Source organism: Verticillium nonalfalfae, assembly GCF_003724135.2.
Source record: "Verticillium nonalfalfae strain VnAa140/NRRL 66861 chromosome Unknown scaffold_10, whole genome shotgun sequence".
NCBI classification, from domain to species: Eukaryota; Fungi; Ascomycota; class Sordariomycetes; order Glomerellales; family Plectosphaerellaceae; genus Verticillium; species Verticillium nonalfalfae.
The window spans coordinates 52,440-76,284 of record NW_021167235.1 but is presented as its reverse complement, the minus strand read 5'-3'; the positions used below and the strand labels follow the sequence as shown (position 1 = coordinate 76,284).

Below are 23,845 nucleotides of genomic sequence, written 5' to 3'. Positions count from 1 at the left end.
GTAGCAGTAGCAAAAGTACATCCGGCCTCGCTGTGCGAGCCGGTCATAGTCAATTCACACATACTTATGTCCCGCAGAACCGTTCCCACAATGAATGTGATTGCTCCTCTCTGGCCTACACTACTCTAGCCCCCCTCGTGCAATACCTGATCCCTCATCAATCCTCTAGCCGTTGGCGGCGTTGTAGCCGTTGTGCGTCACACAGCATGACTGGAAGGCTCGCCAGTTGGTGGTGCAACACTTGGGTGAATCGTCAGTCCTGCTCGCCAACCATGAGAGTTGCACAAACTTACAGCTCCGTTTTCCATGAAACTGTTGGTACGGGGACAGCACGAGCTGGTGTAACCTGAGTTGCTGTTGTCAGGGCGCAAGCAGCGCCACATGGCGGAAACGTTGCCTCTGCAGTCCTGAGCGGCAACGCTGTGGCACCCCAGGGCCTGAGATTCAAGTTAGCTACGTACCGCTGTGAGGAGTGCGACTGATATACTGACGAGGGCTACCAGAACGGAAAGACTGGGAAGATGCATTGTGAGTCGTGTAGAGGACGTCTGTGATGATCGGAGTAGATTCCAAGACGCAGACAGCGGCTATCTAACTACGTGGCCAGAATCAGTTCTTATAGCTTTTCCACGTCGTCCGCCACATGACTCTGCAGAACAGCATCTCTTTCATCTAGTGACGAGCCAAGGATCCCCCCAATATCGCTGACTCGTAGAAGGGGCAGCAGGACCTTTGCAGGCCATGGTTGATTACGCCTCGCGATATCTTCGTGCAGCTTGCCCGTGGATGCTTGGAGAGTTTCCGCCAGTTACAAACCTCGTAGCCTTTTCCCCTCAGTATTTAATCTGGTGAGATAGTGAATGAGATCCACGGCGCTTGATTGAATCTGGCCTGTGCCATCGTGAAACACCATGCGCTGAGGCAGCAAATTGATTGCGTCCCAGGGCACGAGTAATGTAGTCAGTGAAAGCAGGTACTGCGATGCCGCTGAGCAATAGCATAGCCTCATTCTGAGTGGGAACGGTCCCCGTATGTAAGGAATACTCATCAATGTGATCCCTGGATGTAGGATGAAGAGCTCATCAAGCTGAAGCCAAATCCTCACACTAGTTAGTACTGATGGTGCTGCAGCGAAGTCAAACGCTCGCTGTTTAGCACACGAGTCGGAGCCCCATCATGCTCGCAAGATTCACTATTATGTAACATATAGCAATGAATCTCACGACAGAATGGGATAACTTGAGTGGGTGGATTATTATATTTGACGTTACATAGTGCTAAGCTTTCTTCTGTCCGTCTTCGCCGATCGAACTACTTGGGGAAAGAAGCTTATTTTCGATGCCAACACAGCAAATAGTGGCTAGACGTTTTACGGCGATATTGTGACCCCCGATCAAATGCCCCACGAACTCCCTTCTGGAATGATCTGGCCCGTCTTATCATGAGTCCTCTCTCTCAGTCGCCATATGATGCTCTTCTTTATGGCGCACCTCACCTTACCCAGGCGGCCTCCAGTTGTTCCTCGGTCAAACAGCAGACGAGCGGCGCAGACCGTCAACCAGGCCGGCAATCATGCTAACAATGTCGAGACCCCTGGCCCGTAAAGCCCCAGACGCCAAAAGCGCCTGCACACCCCCTTCTCCACCAGCGGCAGCCAGCCACCCCTTGTGGAGTGAGGAGCCTGACAGAACCCCGCGTGATGGCGCCCGCACCGCGACACGGTCCGCAATGCCATGCCTTGGCGTTCAATACAGCGGACCAATCCTTGCGTTGCGCCAAGGCGGAGAACCGACCCTTTCCCTTCCAGTGTTGTTTTCATCTCGCTCCAGCTCACGGTCCAGGGCCTGAGGATTGCTTCTTCGAGTAAAAATTCCCATAGATGCCCACAAGTCACCTGCGCTCTGGCCAGATGCTCGGCAGACTCTCAAGACCAACCACTCGGCGGAAGCGCCGGGTCCCCAAGTATGCCCGCTCACTATGACTTAGTCATGGCAAATCGTCACATGGTACGCGAAAGCGAGCACTGAACAGAAAAGCTCAGCTGGCGGCCGTGTTTATCCACCATTCATCGACTTGATCGTCACGTTGGTTCAGCCAAGTGCCATTGACCTGGACGCTGGTATTCCCTTACTCCCAACCTATAGCTACCCGTCATACTCGTGCCCGACTCACTCGCGTACCGTTTGTACAAATCATCTAGCAAGTAAGAGTGTCCCATATTGCCTGGAAATGACACGGCCAGTCCCATGTTGTCGGCGTACTTCAAATTGAATTATCAGGGGGGGTGGGGTTGGATCAGGCTGCGCGGTTTGTACTATGCTAAAAAGCTCGCCCCAAGTTCGCCAAAGGCTCAAGGCCTTTATGTTCCAGTTCTATCACGACCACGCCCGTGTATGGAGAACGTCGCCATACCAGTCATTCTCCTGGACGATATCACGCAGCGCGAGCATGGCCTTGATCAGCCGATGCCAAGGCGACGGCTATCTACCATAATCTTAATGGAAAAGAAAGCAGGACCGGCAACCGACTGCCCTGCATTGGGCCGCTGTCAATGAATTCACTCTGCAACGCAGACAGGTCATGAAACTCAAGTCGTGAACACTAGCTCTAGGGACAGGCCGGTACTTACTTGCGGTGACAATCTCCCACCGACAGAAGGGAGCCTCCAGACCAGAACGCGATGTCCCTCCTTCGTTCAGTGGAACGGGGGGTTGACTGGATGATGGGAACCAGTGTGGTTGTGTTTGCGACACCATAACAGAACATCATACCATGGGCCAGAACCTACCTTCAATGACAATAACGGTCAAGGATCAAGCGCCAATGAAATGCAAATGAAAAGCCTACTGGTTCATAGCGAATCAGTTCGGGATCGAGATGCCGGCTCGAATCGCGAACAACACATTGTTGACCACCAACGTTTTCGTGCAGATGAAGGAAGTACTTTGCCACGGATATCTTGCCCAGCGACCGCGCCTCCAAAGAAATCAGCCCGCAACAACAGCAACCGGCTCGTTGGCTTAGGCTTCCGCCCAGAGTGCTTCGGTCGGAACGATAAATATTCGCCCCAAGGACATGACTGAGACCATCCCGCGTACAGGCACATCGTAGGGGTGCGCTAACCCACCACACTTGATGTAGCCCAGAGGCGAAGCAATACCAAGCCTTTCGCCGCAGCCAACCACGCTGGGGACGACTGAACGTACTCAGTACTTTACCCTCGAGATAGGGGTAAAGATCGACATGTTCCTCCGAGAGGCTGCACGTCAAATTGGTCCGTTAGCGACATTGCCATCCACTTTGCATAAGACATCCATGTCGTTTGAAAATACGGTTCAACTATCAGCTTAGAAAAATGTAGTCAAGTTGTTAGCCACGTCCTCACATCCATCATCACAAACAGTCACCATACAATGCAAAAGATTTCAGCGTAGCGCAAAGTGGTATTTAGCTAGCTAGCCGCCGGCAAAGGTGTTCGGAAAGAGCGTTCGCATGATTCCATCGTGGCAGACGAAACCGTGAGTCTCAGACCTCCCAGGCAGTGCCACAACGACTCAAGAATCATCCTCCGGCATCCATCTCTCGTGACATTATAAAGCAGTGTAAACGTGGCAGCCCAAATAGGTTGCCAACGCGTGGGGGGTGGTAAAGAACGCGCTCGCTTCGCTGTTTTCTTCTTTTCTGCATGAGAATCTCCGTCGCAGAGAGCGTTTAAACGTTCTGGACGTTGACGACGTCGCCATGGGCGTCGACGGCAATCTCCTTCTTCTGGAGAGAGTGCTTGACCGGGTTCTTGGCGGCGAACACCTCGTCGAGTTCCTCGAGCTGGTTTGGCTTGTCAGTATATTGCATGGGTATGGAGGAGAAGAGGATAAACTTACAGTGCGGCCCTTGGTCTCAGGCAGGTAGAAGTAAATGATGACAGTCTGAGCAACATCCCAGATGGTGAAGATGATGTAGGTCTTCCAGGCAAGGGTCTCCATGGAGACGGGCCAAGCGAACTGGTTGAGGAGACCGGCGGCGTTGACAGCCAAGTTGGAGAAGGCCATGCCCTTGGCGCGCATCTCGAAGGAGAGGACCTCGACGGGGTACAGAGCCTGAAGGGGTGTGATACCAACGGAGTAGAAGGAGCCGAAGAGGAAGATCATGGCCAGGCAAGCCTTGGAGGCAGCAGGGTCGTTGTAGATGGGAGTGCCGTTCTCGTCGACACCGGTCTGAGACTTGGCAACGATGGAAGAGGCGATGGTCATGCCAGCCCAGATGACGGTAACAGACGAGAAGGAGAAGAGCAGGAGAGGGCGACGGCCGACCCTGTCGACCAGAGTGGCACCGGCAATGGCGCAGAGGAACTGCTGGCAGGTGTTGATGAGGGTGATGTTGGCCTGGGCGATGGCGCTGGAGTAGCCAGCGGTGACGAGGACGGCGCCGAGGAAGTACGACAGGACAGCGTTGCCGGCCCACTGACCGAAGCAGGACAGGGCGACGTTGCAGAAGAGACGGTAGCGGGAAGCGCCGTTGCGGAACAGCGCGCTGTAGTCCCACCAGCGCTTGTCGGAACCGTTCATGTCAAGGAGCTCCTCGTACTCGTTCATCTGGAGAGTAACCCAAGCGGAGTCGGGGTTGCCCTCACCGTGGTACTTAGTGATCATGTCGCGGGCGGCCTGCTGCTTGTTGTTGACGTACAGCCAACGGGGCGACTCGGGGATGAACCAGACGAAAATGCAGATGAGGCCGGAGAAGAGGCACTGGAGCCAGGTGATCAGGCGCCAAGAGGCATCGCCCTTGATGTGCTCGAGAGCGCCGCGAGCGGCACCGGAGGCGAGAATGGCACCGGAGAACCAGAGAGTGTTGTACATGGCACCGACAACACCACGGAAAGCGGGGTGGTTGATCTCAACAACGTACATGGGACCGGCGGAGGCGACGATGGAGACACCGAAACCGAGGAGGAAACGGCCGCCCATGAACTGGCTGGATCCGTGGGAGAGACCCTGGATGATGGTACCGACGATGATGATAACGGATCCGATGAGCATACCGTAGCGGCGGCCCCAGGTATCAATGGCGGGTCCGACGAAAGGAATGGCGACGACACCACCGATCTGGTACATGGAGGAGACGATACCAGTCCAGATACCAGTGAACTCGACACCGTACTTCTCACGGAAGGCGGGGTTCTGGAGCAGGTTGTTGATGAGGGAGCCGTCGTATCCGTTCATGGTCGAGCAGAAGAAACCGACGACGGAGAAGCAGTAGACGAGAATCATGGCGCTGGACCAAGCACGGGGAGGCTCCTTGATCATGGCCTCGCTGAAGGCCTCGTTACCCTTGATGACCTTGGTCTCGACCTCCTTCTATTGAGCAAGACATCATTAGCTGCCATTCGTTTCAAGTCGTCGAGGTTTGCCGAATCCAGAGTCTCCTTACCTTGTCGTAGGTGTCATCGTGAGCCTGGACAGTGTCCACGGTGTCAAACTTCTCGGACATGTTGAGAGAGGGGCGGCTCGCTGCCGTGGCGATTTCCTCTGTGTGGGGTTTGGGGGATCGAAGGATCGAAAGACCACAGGCCAAGCTGTGAGAAGGCGAAGGGAAGATTGCCGGATGAGGATGAGGATGGAGAAGAAGAGAATAGATCTGGGATGGGGAACGGGCTTTGATTTTATCATTTTCCGTCTCACGCCTTCTCTCTCAGGTTGGACACCCCCAAAAAGAGGACGGATCCAGACGCAAACTCCCGCCAAAGGTACAACGGCTCGTTTCCACCTAGACTGCATCCATGTCCAGAAACGATGCATGGGAGCATGGGGACATTGGACCAGGGGGGGCCGAGGAAGGGAGGGAGTGTGGTCCGTGAAGCGTGTACGTACGGCGTGGAGTGCGGGACAGGACGAAGCGGAACCGAAATGGCGGCTAGCCTGTGCTGGGCATCGGGACCTTGGGGGGAAGACCCCTGTCAGGCCAGATCGGACTGTATGCTGTGCTGTACCACTCGAGGCCGGAGACGCCTTTGGCCCATCTGCACATCCGTCCATGGGGTGGAAGAGTTTGGGACGGATGGGGTACGGGCCATGTATGCCATCCCCCTCCTTTCCTCCTGTCAAGTCTCTACCCCATGTGCAGCGTTTTGTGTGGCGGCCGGGACAAAGTCTGGGGGCGCCGGTTGGCTCTCTCACGTTACCTGGTTGCCACCCACTTCAGGGCCCAACGAGGCCCAGGGATGAGGCAGACAAGGCCGGCCAGCCCCAGGCCCTCGTAGCCCCCCTTTCCCCAGCGACAGGCGATATTAATTACCATGGCAGGTGTGGCTGCGGCAGGTACAGAGTACGGTGGCACCGCCGCTCCAGACTTTGGAGTCCCTCAGGAGGAGCGCTTGGCGACTACAGCTGAGAGAGTTTGGATTATGCTTGCGCGCCGATTGTCTGTCCTTGCTCGTTCCCGCGGATCCGGCAGGCGAGGACTTTTGAGGGCATCATGTCTCCCCGTCAGTTCTGAATGGGGTCACCCCAGGACATCGAAAGCCTCCAGTGACTAGCGGGTTGTCATTGTACCTGAGACGACAGGATAGGCACACAAGGCAAGACCCGTGAGGAGAGGGGCCTCCGGTGCAAGACATGGTATGGCGCCGCTGATCTGGAAAGACGCCAATGTTGAGCGTAACAAATTGAGCGTACCTAACAAAGGAATCCCGTGCCTCAAAGATTTCCTCTCGCCTTTCCCTCCCCGGATCAGCGGGCTGGGTTGCTCCGCTGTCGTTTGACTTGGGCTTGTGGGAATGGCGCGGGCGACCACCGCTTAGCCATGGGCCAGGGTGGGCTTTCTGGGGATTGTGGGCCACAGCAGAAGGGCAGGCAGACCGGCCCAGGGTCCCAGAAGTTCCCTTCCCCACCAGGCTGGCGGGATCGAAGGGAAGGCTTTGGTGAGAGCGAGAGAGTGTGTGGGTGCGTTCACCGTCCATGCCATTCTATCCCATCAGTTTGGAGAGCAGGCAGGCTAGTCGGGCCAAGGTCAAGCACAAGCGATGAGGCATCAATCGCCTGCAACGCTTGCAGCGCATGGAGCCGCCCGCCTGCCAGCCCTTTGGCGCACGCTGCCCAGCGTTCATGACGGCTTCAATGTTGCGGGAGGAGGCGTGGGCTCGGAGATGGCACTTATGTGCCGGCACGAGCTGGAACATGGACTGACCAGTTGCCGGGCCCGAATCAGTCCAGGTCAAAGATGAAGGAGCTTATGAGGGTGAGGGAACAACAGCGACGGTGAGCGAAAACCGGGCCGCAGTTCCTGTTGGCTCGTTCAGTACTCGTCCTTCTTCTCGTGCCTTTGGCCCGTGCTCTGAGATCCTCTTAGGGGGGAGGGGTGCATGGCGCCATGCAGGCCAGCACAGTCTAGCGCCATTGGTACCGGCAGCCACCAGACGCAAGCTCGAAGCAATCAGAGGCTCTGTCGTTGGCAGGGCTGGGGGGTAGGTCCCACGGCGATCTGACGCCCACAGCGACACAGACACAGAAACACCGTTGGAATCTTGGTTCTATATTGCAGGGCGCGGGCCCTGCGTTTCTCGCTAGTTTGATGAATTCGAGAATCGATGAAGCTGTAGACTAGGACCGGGGGCGGGGGGAGGGGGTGGTCGGGACGTGGTGCTGCTGGTGGTTCTGCTTCGTCTCAGTTAAGGTTAAGATGGTGATCAGTGGGAAGGCTTGGGTGGTTTGCTCAGGCACCCCTTCACCTACTGAACCAACCTTACCTCCAGTGAGCGACTGGGGCTCTGAACGATAATCACCCTACCGGCTGTGCCACCATGCCCTACACGACCGCGGATCGAAGACATCCTGCGTGACTGTCAGGTGGTGGAAATGGGCTTGGAGATGAGACGGCATCGAAGTCAGGCAGAGCCAATTGGGCCGTTGACAGAGCTGTGGGGGAGAGAAGACTCACGCGCACCTTCAGATGGTGGAGTGGACACTAAACCTAACTGATCAGCGGGCCGCCTTCCTCCGCGCTAATCCGTGCTCCAAATATGGCAGCGCAGCCGAGGGGCAGGTACGACCTGGGGTCCGTCTGGTCCAGTCAAGAAAGGGAAGGGGTCCCTGGTGGTCTTACCCACTCCAGGCCGCCGGGCAGGGGCCACATGTCCACCTCCAATGGAAAGCTTCCATCCGGCGGTGGTCCCTAGGCAGGCACAACCTCCATTCGACCACATGGGAGGGAAGGAACTACTCGAACAGCGCGGCATGGCGCAGAGCCCAGCACTGCACTTTCCCTGGGTTCAGATTCGTGGCGTGAGTTATGTGTGATGTGGCAGGAACAAGCAATACCCCAAGCTCACCAAGACGGACGCCTTTTCTCGTCTGTTTTCGCCTCGAGTCGCTCCCCCCGCCGACCGCATCTGCATAACGCATCAGGCCAGCATCTACCAACACGGCGACTGTGGCCGTCGCATGACCACGACTCGCCATGTGGCCCGGTTCGTCCTCGATTTGGCACCGGTGCTGGAAACCCGAACCGTCGCTACGGCTCGAATCAGGGGATCAGCCATCATTCCATCCCGCCATCCTTCGCCGTTGGCTGCCATTGAATCATATGCCATGCATCCCGTGGCGAAAGGGCCGACAGGAAGAGAGGCACAGCGCTTTTTCTTCCCTTCGTTCCCGTCTCTGGACACCAACTTTGCCCAGTTCTTTTCACTTGGTCATTCTCCCATGTCCCCAAGTCGAGTCACTTGTTCCTGTCCTCGGACCCCCCAGATTCCAATCTGAAATGCGCAGGGATCTATCTGCAGCAGTACCGACAACAGAGGATCCTGCCACAAGAAGTTTTTGACTCTGCCCAAGGCGTCCTTCGGCAGAGACACCGACTGAACCGGCCCGTCATCCAGCGCCACACTTCATCCCGCTTTCAGTCGCCTCAAACAGGACCAACCGATTCTTCGAGCGCGACGCTCTTCTCCGAGCACATCGCGCCTGCCGTTGCTCTCGGCGCGTGAGCTGACCCTGTCCTCGGTTGTGCTAACCCTATGACAGCAAATGACATATCGACGCGTGACTGGGCCCTGAACAGCTTCCACAAATAATCTCCTGCAGAACTCCAACGTCTGATAGCGGGTGATTCGGCACGTCCCCGATGAGCCCTACACTTCTGTCTGCTAACGAGTACACTTCTCGATCGAAAGGTCGCAAATTGAATGGCCAAGCCTAAGCGAGATCCAAGCAACAGCCAAGGTGTCTTTTGATGGCCCCTCCAGATCGCCGCACCCAATTTATCTCTGCCTGTCAAAATATGGTAGCCACCCCTTCCCTTCGCTTGCTGACACGGGGCGAATGGTACCCTGCAGCGCGGCACAGCGCTTATTAATTAATGATGACCATGGAATTTTGGGCAAGAGTGCCAATACCTACACTATATGCACTGCTGATCTCACCTGCAAGAGCTGGAGATGATGGCGTTGTGACTCCTGCCACGCAGGCCAAGAAATCCCTTGCCGCACACCCGACCGCCTCATAGCTTGTGGGTAGGGAACATTTGTAACCATCTAAGATCGAGAATTCCCCAGCCAAAGGAAATCGACTGCTTCAGACACACTGCGGCTAACACGGTTAAGCGTGTGGTGTACCAGACAGGTTGGGGATCTTTTGACAACCCGCAAAACCCAATATTCGCCCGCCCTTCCGACGGTGGTCAAACTAATATGGACATGACCGATTTTACTGCTTCACAGAGGCCCCAATCTCCCACACCAACGAACCTGAACCGCCCCTGCACTCCTTGGCATACTGAGTCTAGAGCCAACGAGACCGCATGCCGGTGGCTTTTGGAGGGGCCCACCTACGGAAGCTGTTTCCTGTTGGTCAGGCCTTAGTTCAGTCACTTCGCATGAGCTGATCCGCCGCTCTGGACTCCCCTCTCCACCTCCATAGTATCTCACGTGTTCTAGACAGACCACATATGCGGGCCTCCACCTTCGCCAACCCTTCTCCGGTGCGGTAAGCCTCCCGTCTCAGGCGAGGCGTCAAGTCCTAAAGGGGTCACGGCGGCTTCTCAAGACGATGCCAAATCCCATGTATCCTCCGTCCCCAGACTTGATACTTGGCCGCTATTCCGTCTGCAGTTCGTCAGATCGGGTCCCCTGCCGGAAGGATGCGCCTCGATCGCGAACCTTGACCTCGCCTGCCGACCCATCTACTAGACCTGCCTCTTGGTTGACCAGCTGTGGCAAGGCGCTAGCTAGGCCCTCGGTAGCACGGTTCATGCTGGGTAGCAGCGCGTGATCGCCACCGACCCAACCCCTTGGTGCGAGTCATGGTGCTGTGGCAGCTCGCGCGGTAGAGTTTCGAGCCTCGTGAACCAACTGAGTACGTGGGAGCAGGGGCTAGCTTCAGCCTCCTGGAAGTCTTGCCGTCTTGCCGTCTTTCGAACTGTCTTTCGGTGCAGGCCTCCTGACTTAGTCATCGAAGGCGCGAGTGCCTCATATGTAACAAGTTGCTTGAGGGTCTTTCAATATCCCTCTTGACACGGAGCATCATCATGACCGTCATTATGACATTGAGTGCTACTGCTTGTTTTGTCAAAGCGGTTCGACGTGGTACTTCTCTGCAAGTCTCTACGTGCTGTTCAAAACGCTCAACCGTTGGAAAAAATATCCTTTGAGGAACCCTTCGAAGGGTAATGATCATCCCCAATCTCTCTGCGGGCTTCGCCTAAAGTCCCAGACCGGCCTCGATCGGCTAAGACAATAAACTGTCTCGACCCTCCACCGCCGAGACGCCATACTTGGTCTCGACCCCGAGCGAATCCTACCAAGGCCCAAATCTGTTCAAACGCCTCAGTCGCCACCATGATGATCACGTCACGCGAACACCGACCCTGCCGCTTTAGCCGTGGAGATCTGGAGTTTCTCGCACGAGTGTTGCATGGGCTTTGCGAGACTTCGACGCCTGTTCGAGTACCGCTCCTACTCGTTGAAAGCACGAATCATGAGGTGAAATGGTCGTCAAACTATGAACAAGCTCTGGTGACAATGACGGTTTGTTGAGCACAATGAAGCTTATGTTTGGTAGAGTTCCGTTCTTGTTTGTGACTACATTTCAACGTGCGGCAAATACCTCGGAGTAGGAAGAACAATAATTTGAAGGCTTTCGCTCTCGGAGACAATTGACCGAACGGCCTCAGAACATCGAAGACAAAGGTGCGTGCAAATTCACCAATTACAGAGCACAAGTCCATCCCGTCGAACTTTTGCTTCAGTATACTGACCCATACGAATTCTTTGTAGACTGTCTTCATCACGCTTTCCGATTACCGCTGTCCTTCTTTCACCAACAAGCTTTGAAATCTCAACAATCATATCTTGAAAGTTTCGAGCTTCATACAACAATCTCGCATGGGTCTGAATGGTGGCACCTCTATTGAGGTGGTGTTCGTTAACAGAGAATTTAGCAAAATGGAAGAACAGGCGACAATCACAAAAGCTTTTTGCTAAGGATCTCAAGTTACATTTCCCTACATTTCCCTATATGCATTTCGGTCGAATACCTAGGTGATATTGCCTTCGAAGCCCGGGCAGCTAGCCTGGCTTGCCCGACGAAACGCATGACCTGCAGACAACGATTGAACAGAGGAGAGCAAAGGCGGGCGTACCTTGTGTTTCAACAGCTGCTTCATATTCACTTCTAGGAATGGTGTCATCGGCGACCTGGCACATGCCTATTTGTCGATTCTGATAAGCCCAGCTTTCTTTTCTGAGGTATCTACGTTCTCGCCGTGCGTCCCTGACTTCCAAATCCCGGCGCTGCAGAGCATTCTTCTGACACGACGTGACTTTATAGTGTGATGAGATTGTGCTGACTAGGATTACGTCTTGAACATCACTTCCTTGGTCAAAGCCCCAGAGTCTTGCTTAGGTCTGTCCTATGGTCCTGCCAGAATTTGTATCCCGATATAGAACTCTGCCCCCGGAAACCCAGGAACTTCTTCACCCGCTCCGGAAGCCCCCGAACAACGTCCTTATCAAGTATCAACGGGTGCGCCTCCTCAGGTGTTAGCACAGAGCTTGTGATTGTGCAGCTGAGAAGCCTTCTGCGCTCATCGGCGGTTCGGTTCGCCTCTCCACGATGCACAATGCGCCCGCCAAGAAGCAGACAGTCGCCAGCTTTCAGCTCGACCTGCTTGACCTTGTCGTCAGGGAACTTCCAGAAGTCGAAGGTCGGATCGGCCAGCGCCTCTGAGTAATTGATCTTGTGGCTCCCTTCCACGACACCTGTGGCGCCGTTGGCACTCGTCGTGTCTGTGGCGGCGATGAGGAAGTTGACGGCTACTTCGGGCATCCAGCGGTCACCCATGCTGAGGAACGGCCACCAGGCCGCCGCGTCAGCATGCAAGGGTTGCGCCTTGCTCCCGGGCCCGATTTCGATCATCTGGGCCGTACTGAGCCAGTAGTCACCCGTGTCGCGGAAAATACCGGTGCAGAGGTCGTGTAGGATAGAGCTGTCGATCATTGTATCGCGCCACGTGGGGCTACGGTGCAGCAGACTGCCTAGACGTTTTGTGTTCGACCCGAAGACGATACCGTCAATGCCGCCGGGCAGTGGAGGCGCTGTCAGATTGGCAGACTTGCCAGCCTCGACCTTGGTCAGCACCGTGTCTATGTCGGCGTTGAGACTGGAGATCTGGTCGGGCGGAAACATGCTCTCTATGACGACGAACCCGTCATCTTTAAGGGCACTGAGCATCTCTGCCGTCGGCGCTGTACGACTCAGACGTGAATATTTCGCGGCGAATACTAGCGATGGAATAGTCGAGGCAAGAGGCGTTCTTTGCTGCAAAGACGTAGTCAAGGGTGCCCGTGAAAGGGCTCTGCTCAATGTCGTGATCATGGTCTGTGGCTGTAAAAATATGATGTGCCGTGTTCAATTGCATGGAACAAAAGTTCGCGTTGCAAACCGAGCCGACTTGAGAAGAAATACCCAATACCTCCGTTAGAGACATCCTCAGGCCATACTGACAGTCGCGTGATGGCTGCATGTGTCGTAACAATCGTAAAAACCAGGTCTTGCTTACTATACGCGTACAGATGAGCAATCACCATGTCGTTGCACTGCCTCAGGTTATCATGCCCCTATGAATGAGGGGTAAGTTGTGATTCAGCGGCCAAACATCTAAAAAGTACTTTGTCGCCTTCAGTCTCTCCAAGGTCGGTACTTGAAGGATGCACATCCCGTACCGAGCATGATGGTTGACATGAAATCGGCCTGACCCGATTGCAGCCCTCCGAAATGTCACCTACCACAAGTCAGCACTTGACTTCCTTCCACAAACCTGGAGACTATCGGTGAATGTGCGAGAATGACCTGATACCAAACCTTGTGGCTAGGTTGGTGTCGGTTGCCGATTTCAGCACAGCCGTCTATTCGCCATAATCTATGTCAAACGAACGCCGGCGGCCATCATAAGAAGTAAATTACATATCACCAAGCGTCAAACGACTATCGCAGTCTCCTCATCCAGCCTCTTCTTTCCGTCTCTGCCAAACCTAATAAACCTTTTCCTGAGTTTGCGTTGGCCCGATGCCCCTTGGCCCACAGCGCTCGCGGCGGCCTCCGACCTGAGGGCAGATGACCTTGCCGTTTGGCTTGCTGGGCCTGCAGAATCATCACCTCGCTGTGACTGCGCTGTCGCTTCGGACGCCAGGGTTTCTGTTGGTTCCGTCTTCCGGCGTAGCATGGAGTCGAGCTTTCGGCGCTTCGCGCTGCTCTGGCCCTGGGCGACGAGTTCGTAGATCTGGAGGGACAGCCAGATGACCAATACGGTGGCGAGTAGACTCCCAACTTTCTCTACGTGTCAGATAGTCTCAGAGAGAAGGGATTGTAGATACTTACTGCTGGCCAGGACCACAGTGCCTGGTGTGATTGGGCTCGGTAGGCCGGATATGTTGACCTCAAAAACGCCCATGATCCAGGAAAGGGGGGCCTAGAGCAATGGTTAATAGATATCGGAGAGCTTGGAGTAAGTTTTCAACTCACAAAGACAACTGTGGCGCCTGTAAAGATGAACAGAATCTTGGATTGCTCGTTAGCTGAGAGGGCTTCTTCGATGTTGGCTTCGCGCTGTCGGAGATCGAGTAAAGTCGTGATCTACTCAAGGTCAGCGTTACCCTTGCACAGGACAATGCAGCCAATACACTCACCGAGGTCCGAACTCGATCAGCATCCAGTCCCAGGCGATCGAAAAAGTCCAGTGTAGGATGAGAGAAACCTCCGAGGCCGCCCCTGACCTGCTCCAGCACGGTGCAGTCCGGTTCTCGCGACCCCTGAAACTCGACGACGACGCGCTCTTGTTCCTTTAATACCGTCTGGATCATATTCACTTCCTCCCTCACATCGTCTATCTCCTGCAGTAGCTCAATCTCGGCTCGCAAATCCCCGAGCACAGTCTTCGACGTGCGCATCCCGCGGATGGACGACTTGAAGGCCGCGTACCGTTTCATCGCCTCGTTCGAGAGGAAAGCCACTGAGCCCGCAAAGACGTTACAGTACGATCGGGGGCCGCAAAACTGGAAATGAAACTCCTCTTCGCTGAATCCAACCGCCGATTCGAGGACATGAGCAGCAATATCCATCATGTCCGTGTCGGCTGACTTGAGACCGGGAGAAGCCAAGACGCGATGCTTGATCTCATTGAGCAGAGTCTTGGCGTTCTTGTCGTCCCAGCGTTCGGGATAGCAGGTGATGATATTGTCTACGCGACCCGTCAGTTTCGTCTCAGATTGCCGGTCGCCGTCGTGGAATACAAAACTGAAGGACAAATAAGAAGAGGGCAACCTACGTTCGTCGATGCGCCACATCCACAGCTGCGACACCATCAACACCTGCTTACGCTGCTCCTGCTCGATCCCTTTGCGCTCACGCGCCACCCTCGCACGCACACTGCTGGCCACATCCTGACGTCCCGCCATCCTCATCAGCTGCTCCTTCGTGCCGTCTGTCCGCTTCTGTTTGTCCGAGTGCTGCTCGAGCAGCTCGCGGTGCTCAAACGGGTTGCCGGACCCCTGGCCCGACTTCTGTTCTCCAGCAACGATAGATCCGTCATTCTTCTGCTTCTCCGCCTTAACAAGGCTCTCGAGGCGTAGCAGGTACCGGTACAGAACCTGGCTCTCGTTCCTCGCGCGCACTTCCTCCTTGCTCAGCGATTCGTGGTACGACTGGTCGAGCGTCCGCGGCACGTGCAGCTCAGACTTGGTGAAACTTTGCCGCAGGCCGTTCATGGCGTCGAGGTGCTTGAGGTAGGGGAAGAGGTGGTGTTGCAGGCCCGTCGGCATGGCGCTCAGTCTACGCGTGCGCTCGGCCGTGCTGGCGCGCAGGAGCTCCCTCTTGGGCGCGACGTCGCGGCTGCCGGTCATGGCGGAGCGGAGGCGCTCGCGCGTCTGCTCATCCATCTCGACGTCCACGACGGGCAGGACGAGAGAGAACATCTCGGCAGGATCGAGGGAGGGCGACGCCGAGGTCGAAGCCGCAACGGCGGCGGCGGCACCGGTAGCCGAGGCGCGACGAAAGTGCGGTTTGCGGTAGGGGGCCGAGTAGCGCATCTCGAGGTACGTGTCGCGGACGAAACGCATGGCGCGGGCGCATTCCGCCTCGGTGCGGCCGTCCATGGCGCTGATCTTTTGGACGAGGTCAAGCACCCAGGCTACATTGTTGGCCGGCAGATGGATCCAGCGTTTCACGGGGTCGTCAGGGCGACGGGCATCGTGCGATAGCTTACGGCGGTGTTGGTGATGTTGGTGATGGCGGTGATCATGGTGGCGGATGCCAGTCTTTTCCCTTGGAGGAACTGGTGGAGGGGATGGTGGAGGTGAAGGTGGCGGTGGAGGTTGACGGGGGCTTAGTTTGACCTCCGTGTCAGGCTCGTAAAGTATGTTCCAGACGGAAAGATCGTCGAACGCCGTCTCAGAGGTAGGGCACCAGAAGGTTCCCATGAAGTGCTTGCATGCCATTATCTCGCCTTCTTCGTTGGGCCGTGACGGGCCCCGTGCCCGCTTGGGACGCGAGTTTGCTTCGACGTTTTGCCTCGGAACGAGTTGTGGGCTAGCAAACAGCTCAATAACCGACTCCTTGCCCATGACCCGTGCCAGACTGAGAGCCGTCTCACCACCGGCAGAGAGGGTTGTAGGGTCCGAACCCGCTTCGAGTAGTTCCCTGACAATACCTCTGTTTCCATTCTTGACAGCGTGGTGCAGCGGCGTGCAGTCCTCCGTATCGCGCAGGTTCACCGTCGCCCCGGCACAGAGAAGGCTGCCTACGACGTCAGCATGCTCAAATATGACGGCTGTATGAAGAGGGCTCTGTAAGTCCTTGTCTTGCAAGTCAACCTCGGCGCCAGCGGCGATGAGTGACCTCGCCACGCCATCATGGCCTTCCGTGGCAGCCTGGTGCAGAGGCGTGCAGAATTCAGAGCTCTGCGCATCAACATCGGCACCCCTCTCGAGCAGAGACCGCACGATGCCATCGCGTCCATGGCGCGCTCCAACGCTCAGCGGCGTAAGACCGTTGGCGTTCCGCGCCTCGACGCTGACAAGCCCCGTGTTGAGCAGAGCATCAACAATATCCGTCCGACCTTCGCGAGCAGCGTCATGAAGGGGCGTGTCGCCGACCTTGTCTTTGGTGGCAGGGTTGGCGCCGGCGGTCAGCAAAATCTCGACAACGTCGGAATGGCCACGTCGGGCGGCAACATGAAGCGCCGTACTCGAGTCGCGATTGCCGACGTCAACAACGGCGCCCGAGTCAATGAAGAGCTTCACGAGAGCCGCGTGTCCATTGCGCGCTGCCTCGTGCAGCGGCGTCTCGCCAAATGCTTCCTCGCGCCGAACGTCGGCGCCGACATTGAGGAGGGCGCGGACTACGGCTTCGTGGCCGTTGCGCGCGGCCAGATGGAGGGCAGTGCACCCCTCGGCATCTTGCAGGTCAACTTCAGACTCCGGACCGACGGTGAGGATGGCACGAAGAATATTGGATTTGCCGGCAGAGGCGGCGTGATGCAGTGGTGTCCGCTTCTGGGCGTCTATGGTGAAGAATACGGAGGGCAACGATATGAGCAACTGATGAACATGTTCCTCAGTCTCTTTGTCGTCGGGCTGGGACGAGATGACTTCTGTGAGGCGGCGGTAGGCTACACGTGTTAATCGTAGATAACTTTGGGGGGTTGGGATCGGTGACATGTTAAGAAGGGAGTGATGAGTTCTTACCCTCCAACATTGGTGATTGTGATTCCATGTTGCAGTAGTGGCATGCCCAGAGGAGATGACGAGATGGGCCGAACAATCCACAGTTATGGTGGACAAAATACAAAATACTCATTCATCTTTTCGCAGTTGGCTTATTTGACCAGAAGGCCGTTGCTTTCAATCGAAGGCTTTGCCATGGTTGTGCCTCGACTCGTGATGTCGCAGCGCGAACTGCATCATCTGCTGGCGAGACGGAAGCCTTCTTGACGCATCCAACAGCGAATAACGCGCACCTCATCCTGCCCGATGAGTCCCCCTCCAATGCTCACCCGGGTCATGCTGCACAGCTGCACACCATCACGGCCTCAGCCGCTCACGTGGAATGGCTCGATTTGTCCTGACGTGTCTCTCCTATTGGTCACGCGATCACGACTTTCAATCACTAGGGTACACGAGAAAAGGGTTGCCTACCGCCGATCCATTAAGCGTGACCTCTTTCTCTTATGCCTGCGCTTCCCTCAGACTTTGATCCCATCTCTCCGCTACATCCGCCGACGCTTCCGTCTTATTCGTACACCTGCTTGCTCTACCGACCAACGCGAATAACGCCAGCAGCGACCAGCTTTTGCACCTTGGAGCGAACGTCGGGGTTCTTCATGTGCTCGTTGAGCGCTGCCGGGTTCGTCTGCGCCTGTTGCAAGATCGCCTGCATGACAGGATCTTGCATAATGCCCATGATCTGGTGCCGGACTCAAGTCAGCGGATGCTCTCAATAAGGACAGTATTCTCATGTAGGAACGTACCTCTGGGTCCTTCGCCAGGCGCTCCTTGGTCTGCTCCTCCGTCTCGTTGTCGCGAGCGGAGTACATGGCCGAGAAGGCCTTCTGCTCCTGCTGGTCAATCTCGCGCGAGTTCGCGCTGTTGTGGTGCTCCTGGTCTACAATCTTGGCCTCGCTGCAGGCGTCCACCGACTCGGAATACTTGCGCATGCCGAAGTAGGCCTGAGCCTTGCGAATGTAGGCACGGATGAACTTGGGGTCCTTCTTGATGGCCGTGTTGCAGTCCTCGAGAGCGCTGGGGAACTCGAGCAGCTTGACAAAGGCCGCCGCACGGTTGCTGTAGCCCCTGGGGTCGTCGGGCGCGCGCTTGATCATCTCGCTGTACGCCGCCACGGCGCCCGGCAGGTCCATCTCCTTGAACTTCTTGTTGCCATCCTCGCGAGCCTCTTCAGCCTTGGCGGGGTCAATGTAGGCGAGGCGTGCGCTCTCAATCTTGTTCTTCTCGGCGTTGCGCAGCTTGAGGCCGACATCGGGCGTGCGGTGCTCCGTCAACGAGCTCTTGTAGTTCGTGACGGCCTGCTCGAGGTCGCCCAGCTTCTCGTACGCTGTTCCGATGCGGGCGTAGCTCTTGGCGATGATCTTGAAGTCGGCGTAGATGGCGCGACCTTCCTCGACGGCCTTGGTGCACGCGTCGATGCAAGCCTGGTAGTCGCCCTTTTCGAAGTGAGCCGCGCCAAGGTTGTTCAGGTACGTGATGTCCTTGTGGAGCTCCCAAGCCTTGGTATAGTGCGCGATGGCCTCGTCAAAGCTGCGCTTCTTGTAGCTCTCGGTGCCGAGCGCCTTCTCCTTGTCAGCGGCCTCCTTGGCCTTGCGCTTCTCCTGCGCCTCCTCGTCCTCGGGCTCAGCCTCAGGTTCCGGGGCAGGCTCGGGAGCCTTCTTTGGCGCTGACGGCCTCGGAGGCTCAGGCATGGAATCGGTCATCTCGGTGTCCTGCTGCTGGCCGGCACCCTCGGGCATCTCGCTGGGGTCGCGCGTCTGGATATCGACGCCCATGAGGACGCCGAGAACCTGCAGCATGCGGGGATCGGAGAACAGGTCGGGGCTGTCGGGGTTCTGCTGGATCTGCTGGAGTTTCATCATGAAGGAAGGGTCGGCTAGGAGGCCGCTGGTCTTGGGGTTGCTGGCAAGCTTCTGAATAAGCTGGGGGTCAGAGAACATTTTGCCGAGGCCGCCGCTCATATCGCCGCCTTGGCCGCCCGTCTCCTGCTCCATGGCCCTCTTTGTGGAGGCGAGGTCCTTCTTGAGTCCGGCGTTGTTGGGGTCCTTCTTGAGACCCTCCTCGTAGGCGTCGTGAGCGCCGAGAAGGTCGCCCTGACCGTAGAGGGCGGTGCCCTTGCGGCCCCAGCCCTTGGCCCAATCGGGCTTGATCTCGACAGTCTTCTCGGCATCCTCGAGGGCGTGGTCCCAGTCCTTCTTTGAGGCGTAGGCGGCGGATCGGTTGCTGTAGAGGATGTGGTTGGTGGGGTCAATGGCAATGGCCTGGGTGAACTTGTCACTGCAAGGTGTTAGTCGGGAAGGCTACATGGAGAAGGTCCGACATGGGCGGTGGTGAGGTGCGGAGGCATAAGAAACTCACACAGCCTCGTCAAAGTTCTTGGCGGCAATGGCAGCGTTGCCTTGAGCCTTGAGCTCGTCTGCGGTAGCCATGGTGGTCGATGGTCGAATAACAGAAGGAAAGCAGTCCAGGAAGAGTAGGCTTGAATGGGTATCGTGGGAGCGTCAAATTCGTAAAGAGCAGAGAACAGTGAAAGAGATCAGTGGTTCGTTCAAGCTAGGAAGATTGGTGCAAGAGGGGACCTTGGTGTGGTGGTTGCGAGTTCTTCAAGTGCTCCAGGCTCACCCACAATCAGAGCTGGGGTCGCACGCAGCACGCGGGAAAGAAAACTGGCCAGCTCCTTCTAGCTCTTTCGATGGCTCCTCCAAACAGAGCCCCACGCTGATTGGTGTCTTTCGCTGCGGGGGCCTGGTCTGTGCAGTTGGAGGGGTAGTGGAGGCAGGTACTGTAGTACCATGCACCTGCCATCAGCTGTTGGATGCTGACTCAATGCGAACCTCCGATGGAAATCACCACGAGAGCTCCTGCCTTCCGGCACCATGTGTGTCGGGCAGACTTTGGTTGCCAACTCCGCCACTGCTGCGTTCATTTCGCCTGAGGCACTTGTGGCGCAGTCGAAACAGTTGACGCGTTGCACCGCGTTCTTTCATTTCTCGCGAGGCCATCTACCTGTGTCAAGCAAGGTGCCGAATCTACCTAGGTACGCTCCACGATGCCTCTGAATGCCTTTGGCGTCCCAAAATGTGGAGGGGCATGCATCCATCTGCTCCCGTGCGACAGAAAGACGCAAACTTGTCACAAAGTCCGTCTCCACACCCCCCAAAAAAATAGCAATGACACCCCTTGCCGCAGCTGGCTTACCCGGGAGAAACACGTTCATCTCATCCTGCCAGTGTGGATGGCCGGGCTCTCCGGGTTGCTCGGTCCCTGCTCAAGCAGTCTCGTCCCAAAGATTCCAGGTTGAGGTCTCCAAGTCAATTGACATGGCAGTCTCGAGAATCATGCGGAATGTCTCGGCATCCAGCTGTCCGTCCTGATGGGGCTCGCCAGGCAGGTCTGTCCCCAATATCAGCATCGCCAAAAGCCCACGCTATAGAAGTGGGAATGGAACTCACACCAGCCATGGACAAGAGCTTCGCGAAGCTTGAGCACCAGGGGGTGACGCAGGCTGCACTGCTTGTGTCTGGTTGAGATGCTGCGAGCCCTGTTAACAACACACGTCCTTCCTTTGTGGGCAGACGCGAGGAGACAGGTGGAGGGAGAATGGCACTAACAAGTCCAATATGGCAGCCTTTTCCCTCAGAATCTTCATGTGAAGATCAAAATCCTCAACGAGGTCACCAATGAGCTTGACAGCAGAGTCGATGATGGGATCGCTGCTTAGGAACTTCTGGACCGTCATGGTGCTGGGGTGCAGACCCTTCTCCGAGTCTTCGTGCTGCTTCGAGAACATGACATCAACCATGACAACGCGGAGCCCAAAGGTGCAAATGCTCTTTTGAATGACGGCAATGCGCTGAATCTGGGGCTCGGCGCCCTCCTTGCCTGTGGCGATGCACTGCTGGTAGATGTGGTTGGCGTTGACCTGCTTCTGAGCCTCGGCGGTAAGCTCGTCAAGGATCCCATTGTCATCATTAGTCAGAAGGTCATCCAGCTTCTGCATGGCATCCATGCTAGCCTTGATCATGTCAGGCACTTCTTCGGGCTGGAACTTGTCAGCAAGGCTCTTGTAGGCAGCTCTGGCGCCCTTGATGGCGCCGTCGAGAGACTTGTGAGTGGCGAAGCGGTACGTAGTGGTCGCGGGCGTGTCGTTCCGGAGCTTCTTGGCTTTGGTGATATCGCCAAGTCTCTGTTTCTGGTGGATGGCGAACTCGAGCTTGATCCAACGCAGCATCTGGCGGTTCTCCATCGAATGCTTGTCGAGCTTGGACGTGTCAGTGATGAAAGCCTTTGGATTGCCAGCAGTCAGGAGAGAGGCCAGAAGTTTGAGGTCTTTGTCGCGCTGAGAATCAATATTTTCAGTTTCCGATATGATCAGACCTGGGGTGGTTCTGGCCCGGTCTCCAACCTGGCCTTCTCTGTGCTTGACATCGTCGACGCGAAGGTTGATATCAGCCATGTCAAGAGAAGGGGCTGAGACTTGGACCATCTCGTCAGACATTGTCGCAGTGTCGGAACGCTGAAGGGATCGAGAATTTGCTGGGTCAGCGGTACGTATGGCACACGCGGCAGTGGTATCAGTAGGAACCGAGTGCCAGTCACTTCTGCTGGAGGTAATGTCTGAGGGGGGCTGGTAATAGGTCTCCTGCTGTGAATCTCCGAGTAAAGATTTGGCGTGGGGACGGGAGCTCTCGCGATCGCTTTCGTAAGACTGACTGTAACGGCATGAAGGATTCGGAGCTATGATACCGGGCATTGTGCCGCCTTCCGTGGACCGAAAGTGGGGTACCGGCGACTCTTGCCCTGAGGCCGGAGGTACCCACTCGGACCGAGCCTGATCACCAGGCCGAACAGGTGGGGCCAATGTTTGTGCACTTGGATGACCGATATCATTCAAGGAAGTGACCGGCTTTTGCTTCGTCTCGGAACGATCCGAGATCGGTTGCGAGTCAGTTGCAGATATATCCAGTGCTTGTCCCCGGGCGTGCGAGGGGACCGGCTTGATTTGTGAAATGCCCAGAGCCGTGGTGGATGAAGTAACAGTGCCACGCGAAACGCTGTCGATGCTGGCATCGTTGTTGACCATAGTTGTCTCAGGCGGGTACAGCATATCAGAGCTTTCCGACAGCTCACTGTCGTCAGCGCTGGTGTCGCTCCAGGAGTCCGACATCTTTCCTAGGGGACTAAAGATAACGTCAAAGGGAAATCTGAACTGGTGATGATGGGTTGAGAGGCCTGAAAGATAAGACTGACTCGATGGACTTCAAGTGCTTTTGCGTCGTTTGCGAACGAAAGAAATCAAATTTGGGAAAGTGTAGGATGCGTTTAGGCAAGAGGCCAGGCCCGACACGTTATTGTTATGAGCGGAGGTTTGTGCATTCACTACCCTGAAGCAAGTCACAAGGGTCTATCTTCGTTAACTCGTACGTCCTTCGGCTTGCATGTCATGGATTTGATGCCCTTGTGATTCTTACAGCACTCAGTGAGTCACGACTTTCGAATGTGATGACTCGGCAGCATGAAAGCTTTGGTTTGGCAGTGGTTATGTCTATCTTGGCGCAATGCTGAAAGATAGAGGATTTCAAAGGAAATTGGTGTTCACATTTGAGGATACCAAGCTTGTTTGAAAGGTAAATGAAATGCTCACTTTGTTCCGCTAGGGACATCAGTCTTGTGAGCTTCGGAACGTAAAATCCACGTCAAAACCTCATCCTCATCAAGTCAGAATCGTAGAGGCCCTCAGGGAGGACTGGATTGGTGTCACACATGTACGGGTGGCAGAGATCAAGACAGTCGCCGCGCACCATTCCCTGATCTATCCTTGAGTTCGGGTACACTGCACTCGCATCGAGCTCGTTGCCAAAGGCTTCTGGAACTGGAACATGTTGACGGAACAGGAGACCCAAGTATGTAGAGTCTTGTCATCCAGTTCCGGTGGGTGAAGTGGATGCATTGTTTGACGATGGAGCTGAAGAAGCTGACTGCTCCGTTGTGGTCAGAAGGCGGTAAGGCACATCGTCGACATCCCTCTGAAACCGATCCATGGTTGATGGCCAACATATTGTTAGTGGTTAATGTGAGCAACAGGACCTGGATGGACTTACTCTGTGAGTGGCGTTGGGGCCGGAGCAGGAGATGGCATGATGATGGCGATCAATCAGGGCTGTATATCGAGTTGATATCTGACGTGGGGCGTGGAATGGCGACGACGGAGGACTTAGAAAATTTAAGAAGCGCCGTGCTTGATCATGAGGGAGAGAAGATGAGGCGAGAATTCGACTGGAAGACGATATTTATAGTTCCCGGCGATGTGAACCACAACGCAGACGACGACTGAGGCGTCCTCGTGATCGCAATATCGCCGCCTGCCATAGATAGCCGGAAGCATGCTGATATGGTCATTGCTGGCGGCCATCACCATGCAGCCCGTCATCATCGCCATGGGTTCTTCAGCAATGAATACCCCCCCGTCTCGGTGCACATCCTTGACTACTAGGCTGGCAACCACATTCGACGTCCATGACGGGCCAAGAAGGCGCGCGCAGAGGGCCCCACGAGGACACGACATGTCCATCTCGGCGA

At 56.0% G+C, this 23,845-nt stretch overlaps 5 protein-coding genes across 5 annotated transcripts; all 5 read right to left on the bottom strand.

Annotated features, from left to right (window-relative positions):
- Window positions 1-165: 165 nt before the first annotated feature.
- D7B24_000222 (uncharacterized protein) lies at window positions 166-527 on the bottom strand (the record flags this gene model as incomplete). The annotated part of the gene is made up of 3 exons (XM_028634483.1): window positions 166-240; window positions 294-437; window positions 492-527. 3 exons carry the CDS (start codon window positions 525-527, stop codon window positions 166-168), a joined length of 255 nt encoding a protein of 84 aa, XP_028498185.1.
- Window positions 528-3,711: 3,184 nt separating this feature from the next.
- Window positions 3,712-5,487, bottom strand: D7B24_000221 (uncharacterized protein; the record flags this gene model as incomplete). The annotated part of the gene is made up of 3 exons (XM_028634482.1): window positions 3,712-3,825; window positions 3,882-5,354; window positions 5,428-5,487. 3 exons carry the CDS (start codon window positions 5,485-5,487, stop codon window positions 3,712-3,714), a joined length of 1,647 nt encoding a protein of 548 aa, XP_028498184.1.
- Window positions 5,488-11,870: 6,383 nt separating this feature from the next.
- On the bottom strand, window positions 11,871-17,240 carry D7B24_000220 (uncharacterized protein; the record flags this gene model as incomplete). The annotated part of the gene is made up of 9 exons (XM_028634481.1): window positions 11,871-12,809; window positions 12,992-13,108; window positions 13,309-13,315; window positions 13,532-13,817; window positions 13,869-13,959; window positions 14,013-14,096; window positions 14,177-14,727; window positions 14,815-17,154; window positions 17,231-17,240. The coding sequence occupies 9 exons, from the start codon at window positions 17,238-17,240 to the stop codon at window positions 11,871-11,873; spliced, it is 4,425 nt and encodes a 1,474-aa protein (XP_028498183.1).
- A 555-nt stretch (window positions 17,241-17,795) lies between these two features.
- Window positions 17,796-19,695, bottom strand: STI1 (Hsp90 cochaperone; the record flags this gene model as incomplete). The annotated part of the gene is made up of 3 exons (XM_028634480.1): window positions 17,796-17,948; window positions 18,013-19,543; window positions 19,625-19,695. 3 exons carry the CDS (start codon window positions 19,693-19,695, stop codon window positions 17,796-17,798), a joined length of 1,755 nt encoding a protein of 584 aa, XP_028498182.1.
- Window positions 19,696-20,534: 839 nt separating this feature from the next.
- Window positions 20,535-22,433, bottom strand: D7B24_000218 (uncharacterized protein; the record flags this gene model as incomplete). The annotated part of the gene is made up of 3 exons (XM_028634479.1): window positions 20,535-20,659; window positions 20,719-20,798; window positions 20,878-22,433. 3 exons carry the CDS (start codon window positions 22,431-22,433, stop codon window positions 20,535-20,537), a joined length of 1,761 nt encoding a protein of 586 aa, XP_028498181.1.
- Window positions 22,434-23,845: the final 1,412 nt, after the last annotated feature.